Source organism: Hyla sarda, chromosome 6 (genome assembly GCF_029499605.1).
Source record: "Hyla sarda isolate aHylSar1 chromosome 6, aHylSar1.hap1, whole genome shotgun sequence".
In the NCBI taxonomy this organism is placed as follows: domain Eukaryota; kingdom Metazoa; phylum Chordata; class Amphibia; order Anura; family Hylidae; genus Hyla; species Hyla sarda.
This window is the reverse complement of record NC_079194.1, coordinates 44,099,357-44,112,631: the sequence shown is the minus strand read 5'-3', so window position 1 is coordinate 44,112,631 and position 13,275 is coordinate 44,099,357. Positions and strand designations below refer to the sequence as shown.

Below are 13,275 nucleotides of genomic sequence, written 5' to 3'. Positions count from 1 at the left end.
TACTTATTAAAAACACATATATCTTCATGTATACGGGAAAGACTATGACATGTCTGCAGGTCTAGATTTAACAATCTAGGGCCAAAACTACTTATCTCAGGAATTATGGAAAAAGGAGTGGAAAAAGGAACTTAAAATATAATGTATATTTTTGTAAAATATTTTAACTAAATGTTTTATATAATATACAACAGTTAATCAAGTAATGGTAATGTAGGCCTCAGTACACTCCTCTGTTACCCATGTACACCCCTCTCTCACCCTTGTACACTCCTCTACACCGCTCTGTCACCCATGTACACCCCTCTACACCCATCTGTTACCCATTTACACTCCTCTACGCTCCTCCGTCACCCATGTACACTCCTCTACACCCCTCTATCACCAATCTACACCCCTACACCCTTCTGTTATCCATGTATACTACTTTGCGCTCCTCTGTCACCCACGTACACTCCTCTACACCCCCATCACCTCTCTGTCACCAATGTACACCACTCTGTCACCCCCTACGCCCCCTTTCACCCATTTACACCCATCTATCACTCGTATACACTCCTCTAAACAACTCTGCCACCCATGTACACACCTCTACACCACCAACACCCCTCTGTCACCTATGTACACCACTCTATCACCCCGTACACCCCTCTTTCACCCCCTACGTCCCCCTGTCACCCATGTATACTCCTCTGTTACCCATGTACACTCCTCTTCGCTCCTCTGTCACCCATGTACACTCCTCTTCACCCCTCTGACACCCATGTAAACTCCTCTACACTCCTCTGTTACCATGTACACTCCTCTATGCTCCCCTGTCACCCATGTACACTCCTCTACACACCCAACACCTCTGTCACCCATGTACACCCCTCTGTCACCCCCTACGCCCCCTGTTACCCATGTACACAAATCTATCACCCATGTACACTCCTCTAAACCACTCTGCCACCCATGTACACTCCTCGACACTCCTGTTACCCATGTTCACCTTTCTGCTACCTTTTTGCTCGTCGACTTTGGAATGTTCCTAATCTCTGTACCTGAGATTGGTTGTGTTATATATAAAGATGTCCATAGACGATATACTTATTAAAAACACATATATCTTCATGTATACGGGAAAGACTATGACATGTCTGCAGGTCTAAATTTTACATCTAGCCTGATTGTTATCAGTAATTAATATAAATATTAATTACCTGTTTTGTGGTTCCTTTCTTGCAGCTGACGGGGGTATATGTCACTTTCACCTTTTCACTGGTCATCAGTCATCTGTAAAAAAAGACAAAGGTATGATAACATGTTCCTTATACATGCTACAGACGCTAATATATATAACACTCTAGGGCCAGAACTACTTAACTCAGGAATTATGGAAAAAGGAGTGGAAAAAGGAACTTAAAATATAATGTATATTTTTGTAAAATATTTTATCTAAATGTTTTATATAATATACAACAGTTAATCAAGTAATGGTGATGTAGGCCTCTGTACACTCCTCTACACTCCTCTGTTACCCATGTACACTCCTCTACACCCCTCTGTCACCCATGTACACTCCTCTACACCCCTCTGTCACCCATGTACACTCCTCTACACCCCTCTGTTACACATGTTCACTCCTCTACACCGCTCTGTCAACCATGTACACCCCTCTACACCCATCTGTTACCCATTGACACTCCTCCGGCACTACATGTATTTTGGACACTTATTATATAGTTAGCTGACTTGGTCCCTTAAAATGTGACTGTCCTAGTTACGGCTCTCACACTTTGTTTTTATTTGTTTTAGATTTGATTTTAATCTTTTTTCTCTTTTTCTTCTTTTCTCCCCTTTTCTTTTTTTAAAAAATTTTCTTCCACAGCCTTTGTTCCTGTATCTTTAAGTCTCCATCCATCCGACCATCCAGTGTTAACAAGTCACCATCCGTCCATCATTAAAATGTTATTATTAACGCTATGTATGTTATTAATTATTGGTATTAGGCCCATGCCATCTTAATATTTAATATTTTATGTTTTTACCCACAAGATTTGCCAGACCTTTTTATTTTAATATTTTTGTATTTTTTTACTTTTTCATATTTCATGTTATTCTATGTTTCAATTATATAACACACTCACTCACTCATTCACGTTACACCATTTTCACATTAGGTATGGGCCACACCTTTATTGTTCATTTATACACTATAGATCATTTACACACCCATCCGTTGCACCTCACCCATTAATTACATTTCATTTCATCTTTCACATATACATTTCATTATTGTGTTACATTACACATTCATAATGTTTTTTATTTTTAACACATTTTTTATATATATATTTGTGTGCATTTTTACACTGTTTGTTCACTTTTTCTCTTTATTCACCTATTTCACACTCTCCAGCACTTCTCACCTATTCATTCTCTTCTCACTTTACCTTGCATGTCACTTGCACCATTGCGCCTGCGCCTTTGTCCCTCCGATCATATGACCAATGTATCACGTGATCAGAGTGGGCGTTCTATGACGCGCGCCGCTCATTCCTTTTGACCGCATTATTTTGTGACTTGTTCCGGTCTTTTCCTATGCGCCGTGTCCATTGCTGCGCCTGCGCTCTGCTTATTCCGGTCTGGGTCACGTGTCTGGCCCACACGCGACCCACACCTCAATGTCTCCTTCCCGGTGGCGCGCATGCGCCAATTATGCTGTTCCATCACATGATCGGAACTGATCATGTGACACCTACTGTCCGGAAATACGCAGTTAGCGTTCCGGAAACTGGTTAGTTGGCCTCCCTGGCCAGTCCATTTTCATTCTGGCGCCATTACCATTCTGTGGGCGTCATCTTATTGTTAATCTTAGGTATTGTCATTGGCTGGGCAGCGTGCCAATCTGGATGGATGTATGTGAGTGGTTGTCTGCCAGATATAAGGTAGGCTGTTTCTTAGGATAGTCACACCCCCTGAGGAAGCACTTTAGAAGCGAAACGATCGTTGGGGTAGGTAGGTATGGTCTGGCATTCTTGATTAGGTATGGGGCTCTGTCCTTTTCTTTATTGACTTATATTTGTCACAGTCCCATACTAAGGTTTCCTTGCATTTACTACCCGCATTGCCTGTTGTTTATATACTTTCCTGCTTTATGACTCATACCTACCCTTCCATGGTGATTCAGTGCCCTTTTTATGTATTCTGCACTTTTCTATGTATATTTTTAACCTTTTGTATCTAATAAAGCATATGGATTTATAATGATTTCATGTTTTGTGTGCACTATTTGATACACATTTTCGGCGTTCCCATTGACACTCCTCTAAGCTCCTCCGTCACCCATGTACACTCCTCTACACCCCTCTATCACCATTGTACACCCCTTTACCCTTCTGTTATCCATGTATACTACTCTGCGCTACTCTGTCACCCACGTACACTAATCTACACCCCCAACACCTCTCTGTCACCAATGTACACCACTCTGTCACCCCCTACGCCGCCTTTCACCCATTTACACCCATCTATCACTCATATACACTCCTCTAAACCACTCTGCCACCCATGTACACATCTCTACATCCCCAACACCCCTCTGTCACCTATGTACACCCTTCTATCACCCCGTACACCCCTCTTTCACCCCCTACGTCCCCCTGTCACCCATGTACACTACTCTACGATCCTCTGTCACCCTTGTACACTCCTCTACACCCCCAACACCCCTCTGTCACCTATGTACACCCCTCTATCACCCCTTACACCCCTCTTTCACCCCCTACGTCCCCCTGTCACCCATGCATACTCCTCTGTTACCCATTTACACTCCTCTACGCTGCTCTGTCACCCATGTACACTCCTCTACACCCCTCTCACACCCATGTACACTCCTCTACACTCCTCTGTTACCATGTACACTCCTCTATGCTCCCCTATCACCCATGTACACTCCTTTACACACCCAACACCTCTGTCACCCATGTACACCCCTCTGTCACCCTCTACGCCCCCAGTCACCCATGTACACCCATCTATCACCCATGTACACTCCTCTAAACCACTCTGCCACCCATTTACACTCCTCGACACTCCTGCTACCCATGTTCACCTTTCTGCTACCTTTTTACTCGCCAACTTTGGAATGTTCCTAATCTCTGTACCTGAGATATGGTTGTGTTATATATAAAGCTGTCCATAGACGATATACTTATTAAAAACACATATATCTTCATGTATACGAGAAAGACTATGACATGTCTGCAGGTCTAGATTTTACATCTAGCCTGATTGTTATCAGTAATTAATATAAATATTAATTACCTGTTTCGAGGTTCATTTCTTGTAGCTGACGGGGGTATATGTCACGTTCACCTTTTCACCGGGCATCAGTCATCTGTAAAAAAGACACAGGTATGATAACATGTTCCTGATACATGCTACAGACGCTAATATATATAACACTCTAGGGCCAGAACTACTTATCTCAGGAATTATGGAAAAAGGAGTGGAAAAAGGAACTTAAAATATAATGTATATTTTTGTAAAATATTTTATCTAAATGTTTTATATAGTATACAACAGTTAATCAAGTAATAGTAATGTAGGCCTCCGTACACTCCTCTACACTCCTCTGTTACCCATGTACACTTCTCTACACCCCTCTGTCACCCATGTACACTCCTCTACACCCCTCTGTCACCCATGTACACTCCTCTACACCCCTCTGTCACCCATGTACACTCCTCTACACCGCTCTGTCACCCATGTACACCCCTCTACACCCATCTGTTATCCATTTACACTCCTCTACGCTCCCCTGTCACCCATGCACACTCCTCTACACCCCTCTATCACCAATGTACACCCCTACACCCTTCTGTTATCCATGTATACTACTCTGCGCTTCTCTGTCACCCACGTACACTCCTCTACACCCCCAACACCTCTCTGTCACCAATGTACACCACTCTGTCACCCCCTACGCCCCCTTTCACCCATTTGCACCCATCTATCACTCATATACACTCCTCTAAACCACTCTGCCACCCATGTACACATCTCAACACCCCCAACACCCCTCTGTCACCTATGTACACCCTTCTATCACCCCGTACACCCCTCTTTCACCCCCTACGTCCCCCTGTCACCCATGTACACTACTCTACGATCCTCTGTCACCCATGTACACTCCTCTACACCCCTCTGACACCCATGTACAATCCTCTACACTCCTCTGTTACCATGTACACTCCTCTACGCTCCTCTATCACCCATGTACACTCCTCTACACGCCCAACACCTCTCTGTCACCCATGCACACCCCTCTGTCACCCACTACGCCCACTGTCACCCATGTACATCCATCTATCACCCATGTAAACTCCTCTAAACCACTCTGCCACCCAAGTACACTCCTCAACACTCCTGTTACCCATGTTAACCTTTCTGCTACCTTTTTACTCGTCAACTTTGGTATGGGTTCCCTGCGAAAATTGTTTTTTCCAAGGGGTGCCCCGAGGCGTAACAGAAGCTCAGCTCACATCTACTTCAGAGAGAGCCGAGCTGCAGTTATCCAGAACCACCACTATATATTGAAGAGTGCAAGGCTCTCGTCCCCATTCACTGTATAGTGCAGCCCACTGAACAGTAATTGAGGGGCTATTCTGTAAATAGACCAGCAATCACAAAAGTCATGAAAACCCCCTTTAATTTCAGTACTGTCTAATAGTAAGAGGCAATACAAGAATGTAAGGTAGAGAACAGCTAGAACGTCTACTCAACATATTCGTACATATTCCAGTTATGGTATAAAGAAATTTCAGTGTATGCATTTCTTTTTATGATTCAGAGTTAAAGGGAACCAAGCAGCAGATTCTACCCTATATAATGCCTGGCAACACATTATATATGGTAAAATCTATATCCTCACCATCCCTGGAAGACATTTTTACACCCAGGGATGGTGAGGATATGAAGTTAATAAGTCGTCGAGTAGTACAGAACATGTAGTACCTCCCTGTACTGTAGGGAGGCGCTACCAGACAGCCAGTCAATGCATGCACTTCAGTAATACAGGTGTATTAGAAGTAAAATGCCCATTCTGATTGGTCAATACTTCCAGCCATTGACATGTTTTGCAGATCTGGACTGTCTGTAGCATTGTATGCTAAGTCTGATTTCAAGTTACAATTGCCCAGAAAAGACAGTTGGGGAAGATTTATCAAAGGAAAAGTTGCCCAGTTGCCCATAGCAACCAATCAGATTGCTTTTTTGATTTTGCAGAGGTCTTGTTAAAAATGAAAGAAGTGATCTGATATGGGCAACTAGACAACTTTTCCTCTGGACAGGTTTTGATAAATCTCCCCCATTGTATGTTGAAACTATTGCATGTTGAGGCCATTGTAAGTTGAGGGATCACTGTATAACATGTTGCCAAGCGTTAGATATGGTAAAATTTGCTGCTTGGTTCCCTTTAATGGTCAAACATAAGATCCAGCATTATAATGGTTAAATATACGTAATGTAAACATAAATTCTTGTCTTATGTTATAACAGGAGGTGTGTGTGACTCTGTGTGTCATGTTGAAAATTTCTTTCCTATCACCCCTGTTACTATGTCACATACACTGAAGATATTTAGACATTTAAAGGGGTACTTCGCTGCTCAGCACTTGGAACAAACTGTTCTGAACGCTGGAGCCTCCGCCGGGAGCTCGTGATGTCATAGCCCCGCCCCCTCAATGCAAGTCTATATCTCTCTTAGTGAGCAATATAAGATTACTAATCATCCATGTACCTGCATTGTTTTTGATAACTGTTGCCCTTGGTTACGACCAACTATGGCGGGGTAATACATGCCCAGTTCACCTGCAGTCTCCTGAAGGTAATGGCAGTTTGTCTCCACTGTGCATATAAGCAAGGGGGATTGTGGGAAAGTGTGTGCTCTGTCGCCTGGCAACAGCAGGGTTAGAGCTCAGAGAGGAAACTAGGTGATCAGATCCATGGGGGTGAAGAACTCTACAGAGATATAAGTTTGTTCCTTAAAAACAACACATTTGTTCCCCTTTACATATATGTATGGGACACACATCTGATTTTACCAAATTTTCTCTGTGGGACAATCTTGTTAAATTTAATTCTATGTATGCATTTCTTTTTATGATTCTGTATTAATAGTCATACATGAAATCCAGCATTATAATAGTGAAATGTACATTATTTCTGCCTAAATTCTTGTTTTAGGTTATAACAGAAGGTCATGTTAAAGGTCAGAGATCTCTTATATTACTTCCCTGCCACCCCCATTAGTAGGTCACATACACTGAACATATAGGTGTGTTTTAGACATTTAGGTGCTTTTCCCTTTCTATGTATGGAAAACTATACATAAAGGGGGAGATTTATCAAAACCAGTGCAGAGGAAAAGTTGACCAGTTGCCCCTAGCAACCAATAAGATTGCTTCTTTCAGAGGCCTTATTAAGAATTAAAGAAGTGATCTGATTGGTTGCTATAGGCAGCTGGTCAATCTTTCCTCTCCACAGGTTTTGATGAATCTCCCCCAACATATTTAATAGATCTTGTCATTATTTGCAAGCCATCGAACTCTACATGTATTCTGACCAATATTTAGGATTTATGTACCTCTCCTGTGTCATCTTGTCCTCTTCCTCTTCTCCTGCTCTTCGTGTGCGCTCCCTCTGATGGTTAGGACCTGAACTGTACTAGTGGCTGGTAGAGATAGCTCCAAACACTTGATGACGTCACATGTGTGATGTCATAAGGGAAGGTTAACAAAGAAGGCTGGTCAGGCCACTGTATGAATTTATAGTGGGATTTTTGGCTATGTTTTTAAATAAATTCATGGTCCTTGTTTCTACTTACGAAAAGGTATTTCAACTAATATAAATCTATTTTTTTTTCCTTTTCATTCTAGCCCCCTGGCCTCTGTTTGTAACAGATATTACAGCTATGCCAGATTATTTTTTAATAACCATGAGCAAACTCTCTTGTACTCCTTAGTTAGTTGGGTCTGTTAGGGTTTATTTCAGGGTTCTGACATCTTTAATGGTAACAATAGCGCTACAAACTAAGGAAGGCAAGAACCATCCATGATTGTCATAGACACGGTGCAGAAACATTTCTCCATCACCTGCTGTCAATTGGATAAATCCCTGAATCATCTCTACTGAAAATGTCATGTTGAAAGTTCAGAGATCTCCTCCCTGTCACCCCCATTAGTAGGTCACATACATGGAACATATAGGTGTGTTTTAGACATTTAGGTGCTTTTCCCTTTCTATGTATGGAAAACTATACATATAGGGGGAGATTTATCAAAATCTGTGCAGAGAAAAATGCCCTTAGCAACCAAATAGATATCTCCTTTAATTTTTGAAAAGGCCTCTGAAAACTAAAAGAAGCGATCTGATTGGTTGCTATGGGAAACTGCTCCACCCTTCATCTACTCAGGTTTTGATAAATTTCCCCATAGACTTACTATACCCCTACAGTACTTACATCCCCACCCCCCACCAACCCCGAGTCTATGGGGGGATTTATCACAACCCGTGCAGAGGAAATGTTGACCAATTGCCCATAGCAACCAATCAGATTGATTCTTTCATTTTTTAGAGGCCTTTTCAAAAATTAAAGAAGCGATCTGATTGGTTTCTATGGGCAACTCAGCAACTTTTCCTCTGGACAGCTTTTGATAAATTTCCCTCATTTTATTTAATGGGTCTTGTCATTATTAGCAAATCTAGAACTCTAGATGTATTCTGACCAATATTTAGGATTTATGTACCTCTCCTGTGTCATCTTGTCCTCTTCCTCTTCTCCTGCTCTTCGTGTGCGCTCCCTCTGATGGTTAGGACCTGAACTGTACTAGTGGCTGGTAGAGATAGCTCCAAACACTTGATGATGTCACATGTGTGATGTCATAAGGGAAGGTTAACAAAGAAAGCCTGTAAGGCCACTGTATGAATTTATATTGTTAGTTTTAATGGTATCTGTTAGGCTTCTATGGTGATAGCTAACATTTTACAAGACAAAATATTAAAGAATATTCGGGGACATTTATCATCGTTGCTTTGGTAAGCAAGTTCTGTAGGCATTTTTTTCTTGCTTTTGGCTTTGCTTATGTATGAAACATTTATTATACTATCATGGTGGGTTGATAAATTTGGCTTACATAAGCAAAAACCAATAAATCACTTTTGAATACCATTTTTTTTTAGCATACATAAGCAAAAACCAATAAATGACTTAAGAACACAAATTTGTAGCTTTGATAAAAATGTGTGATAAATATAAGTTTTTTTTTTTTTTTACATTTTTTACCGCTTTTTTTCCCCTAAATGTACTAACTCGTTTTTTTTCTTCTCATTTCAGAACTGTGTTTCTTGTGGATTACTTTAGATTCAGGGGAGTACAGTGATCAGCATTTTTTGGAGCCCGGGCGACTGAAGTGTGGCTAGCCCGGGCTCCTTTTAACATCTAGCAGTGCCGCAGTATCCGCAGCTCCAAGATATGTTAAAAGGAGCCCGGGCTGGCATCACTCTGCAGCCGCCCGGGCTCCTCTGATTCTATCCCCGCTACCCTAAGATAATGATGGGGATGGGGACATTGCTGTACATACCCCCAACCCCCCTTGTCTTCCACCCGCCCGCACCGCACATTGTCCGCCCGCTACAATACTACAACTCCCAGCATGCCCTCACTGTATGGACATGCTGGGAGTTGTAGTCTTGCAACAGGTAGCAGACAGATGGGAGATGTGCGGCGCAGGCGGGTGGGAGAAAAGGGGGATGTCATTATGTTAGGGTAGCGGGGTTAGAATCAGACGGAGCCCAGACGGCTTCAGAGTGATGCCAGCCCGGGCTCCTTTGTACAGTGGCAATATATTTCCCGCTGGAGCCGTGATCTCGGCTGCCAGCGGGAAATATAAAATTTGCTCTCAAAAGCTGTTTTGTATGCCAGCTCTGGGCTTACATTTATACAGTTTTTGAGGGCTTGCGACTTTTTGTGCGACTTTCGCACTTGATAAATCCCTGACCACTGAAAAGTAAAAAATAAAATTTTGCTTACAGCCAAAAGTCGCACAAAAAGTTGCTTAAGTGCTAATGCGACTTTTTGTGCAACTTTTGTAAGCAAAAAAAGAGCACTAAATCCCTTGATAAATGTCCCCCATTGTGCTATAAATAAAAAAATCCTTATTATATGACTCTGTTGGTGGAAAAATAAGAAGCTATCTTAGAAGGCGGGGAGGAAGAGAAAAAAAGAAAAGAAATGAAAAGCGATGACATGGGAAGAGTTTTATAGGGTCTGTCACATTTCTGACACATAGGGCTATATTTTCAACCAGAAACCTGGGGGGGGTCAGCATTAAATAAATGATATATACTTATGATGTAGCTGTTCCCAACATGCTGTGTCTTAGAGAAATATATCGGACGTTAGTTAAATCCAAAAAAGTCAGAACAGCCGCTCTATTATTATGTTGTGGATTTGTGATTTCCCCACTTTTTGTGTATAGGGTGAGATCCAAGGTTAATCAGTAACAAAATCCGCAAGTAATGCATGCAGTTTTTGCTGTATATTTGTGACAGATCTTCATTATAAAATTCAGACACATGTGGAATTACCGTAAGGGCTTATTCACACAACACGATTTACTTTCAAACTCACAGCGTGTTTCCCATTGCAAGTTTGAAAGTGGGCAGGCTCTCCACTGCAAATTTGCGGTTGCGGAATCTACCACAGAACCCCTTGAGGTCAATAGGGTCTGACATTGATTTTCAAAAGCAGAACTGCTGCCAAAAATTTGCCATGGAGAGCCTGCCCCCTTTCAAACTCGCAGAAGGGAAAATGCTGAGAGTTTGAAAGTAAATCCGCTCATGTAAACGTCCGAGTTCCTAGAGCAGCGGCAAGTGCAATCTGTAAATATGGCCCTGCCAACATGGGGTCCAAAATATTACTAGACAAAATAGCACTGTTTGCAGCTTTGTGCATAGACAAGAACAGCTCACTTGCAAATGCCACGCTCTCAGCATGCACGGATCAAGCCAAGGCAGTCAAGTGTCATTAACCCCTTAAGGACAATGAATGTATATTTATGTCCATTGCCCGCTCCAGTTATATTAAGCATGCTCAGGAGCTATCAGCAACCAGGAACCACGACTAAGGCTGGGTTCACACTACGTTTTTGCCATACTGTTTTCAATCCGTTTTTCTAAAGAAAACCGTATAGCAAAAAAACGGATGGAACAGTATGGAAAAAAGTAAACCGTATGCATTTTTAAACAGTATACTGTTTTTAAAAGTGCATACAGTTCCGTCAGTTTTTATTGAAAAAAAAACCCCATACGTTTTTGAAATTTTTGTCCATTTTTAATGGGAGGGGTCTTGGGTGGGGACTTTAGGATTCAAATGCGCATGTCCGTATACATGTGCGTTTCCCATTGACGTCCAAGTTAAAAAAAAACGTTTGCGGTTGCAGTACAGTTTTTAAACCGGAGTCAAAACCGTGGTTGACCACGATTTTGTCTCCGGTTTAAAAACTGTACTGCGACCACCCCTCCTATCCCTGCTATTGGTGGTCTAGACGCGACCACCAATAGCAGATCGGGGGCCGAGGTGTTTACTCTTGTTTTCCCCGTCCTGCCCACCCACAATAGGCGGGCCAGAACGGGGAAAACTAAGAGGACCGGGCGCCGACGTCCACTTACCCCTCCGGAGGCTGCGGGCGAAGGGGATCGTCGGGCGGCGACGGAGATTGGCGCGGGTGGCGTGCGGCAGAAGAAGACGGCTCCCTGGATGCTACGAAAGCCGGTAAGTTGCCTAGCAACATCAGGAGGGCTACAGTCTGAGACTGTAGCCCTCCAGATGTTGCAAAACTACAACTCCCAGCATGCCCAGACAGCTGTTTGCAGTTTGGGCATGCTGGAATATGTAGTTTTGCAACAGCTGGAGGGTTGCAGTTTGAGACCAATATATAGTGGTCTCTAAACTGTATCCCTCCAGATCTTGCAAAACTACATCTCCTAGCATGCTCAAACAGCTCTTTGCTGTCAGGGCATGCTGGGATTTGTAGTTTTGCAACATCTGGAGGGTCACAGTTTGGAAATCACTGTGCAGTGGTCTATAGACTGTAGCCCTCCATATGTTGCAAAACTGCAAATCCCAGCATGCTCAAACAGCAAACAGCTGTCTCACCATGCTGGAAGTTGTAATTCCGTAACCTCCAGCTGTTGCATAACTACATCTCCCAGCATGCCCTTCGGCGATTAGTACATGCTGGGAGTTGTAGTTTTGCAACAGCTGGAGGCACACTGGTTGGAAAATTCTGAGTTAGGTAACAGAACCTAACTGAAGGTTTTCCAACCAGTGTGCCTCCAGCTGTTGCAAAAGTACAACTCCCAGCATGCACGGTATGTAAGTACATGCCGGGAGTTGTAGTTTTGCAACAGCTGGAGGCACACTGGTTGGAAAATACTGTTAGGTAACAGAACCTAACTGAAGGTTTTCCAACCAGTGTGCCTCCAGCTGTTGCAAAAGTACAACTCCCAGCATGCACTGTCAGTGCATGCTGGGAGTTGTGGTTTTGAAACAGCTGGAGGTTTGTCCCCCCCCCCCATGTGAACGTACAGGGTACATTCACACGGACAGGTTTACAGTCAGTTTCCTGCTTCAAGTTTGGTCTGCGGCAAATTTTTCGCCGCAGCTCAAACTCCTAGCGGGAAACTCACCGTAACCCGCCAGTGCGAATGTACCCTAAAAACACTACACTACACTACACTAACACATAATAAACACTACATATACACCCCCTTACACTGTCCCCCCCAATAAAAATGAAAAACGTATTGTACAGCAGTGTTTCCAAAACAGAGCCTCCAGCTGTTGCAAAACAACAACTCCCAGCATTTCTGGACAGCCACTGACTGTCCAGGCATGCTAGGAGTTAAGCAACAGCTGGAGGCAGCCTGTTTGGGAATCACTGGCGTAGAATACCCCTATGTCCGCACCTATGCAATTCCTAATTTAGTCCTCAAATGCACATGGCGCTCTCTCACTTCAGAGCCCTGTCGTATTTCAAGGAAACAGTTTAGGGCCACGTATGGGGTATTTCCGTACTCGGGAGAAATTGCACTACAAATTTTGGGGGGCTTTTTCTCCTTTTACCCCTTATGAAAAGGAAAAGTTGGGGGTTACACCAGCCTGTTAGTGTAAAAAAAAAAAAAAAGTTTACACTAACATGCTGGTGTTGCCCCATACTTTTTATTTTC

The 13,275-nt window shown here is 42.9% G+C and overlaps 1 protein-coding gene across 1 annotated transcript; it reads left to right on the top strand.

Annotated features, from left to right (window-relative positions):
• The first annotated feature begins 1,240 nt into the window (after positions 1-1,240).
• Positions 1,241-4,292, top strand: LOC130275513 (DNA-directed RNA polymerase II subunit RPB1-like). The gene is made up of 2 exons (XM_056523566.1): positions 1,241-1,293; positions 1,871-4,292. Exon 2 carries the CDS (start codon positions 3,257-3,259, stop codon positions 4,172-4,174), a length of 918 nt encoding a protein of 305 aa, XP_056379541.1. The 5' UTR covers positions 1,241-1,293; positions 1,871-3,256; the 3' UTR covers positions 4,175-4,292.
• Positions 4,293-13,275: the final 8,983 nt, after the last annotated feature.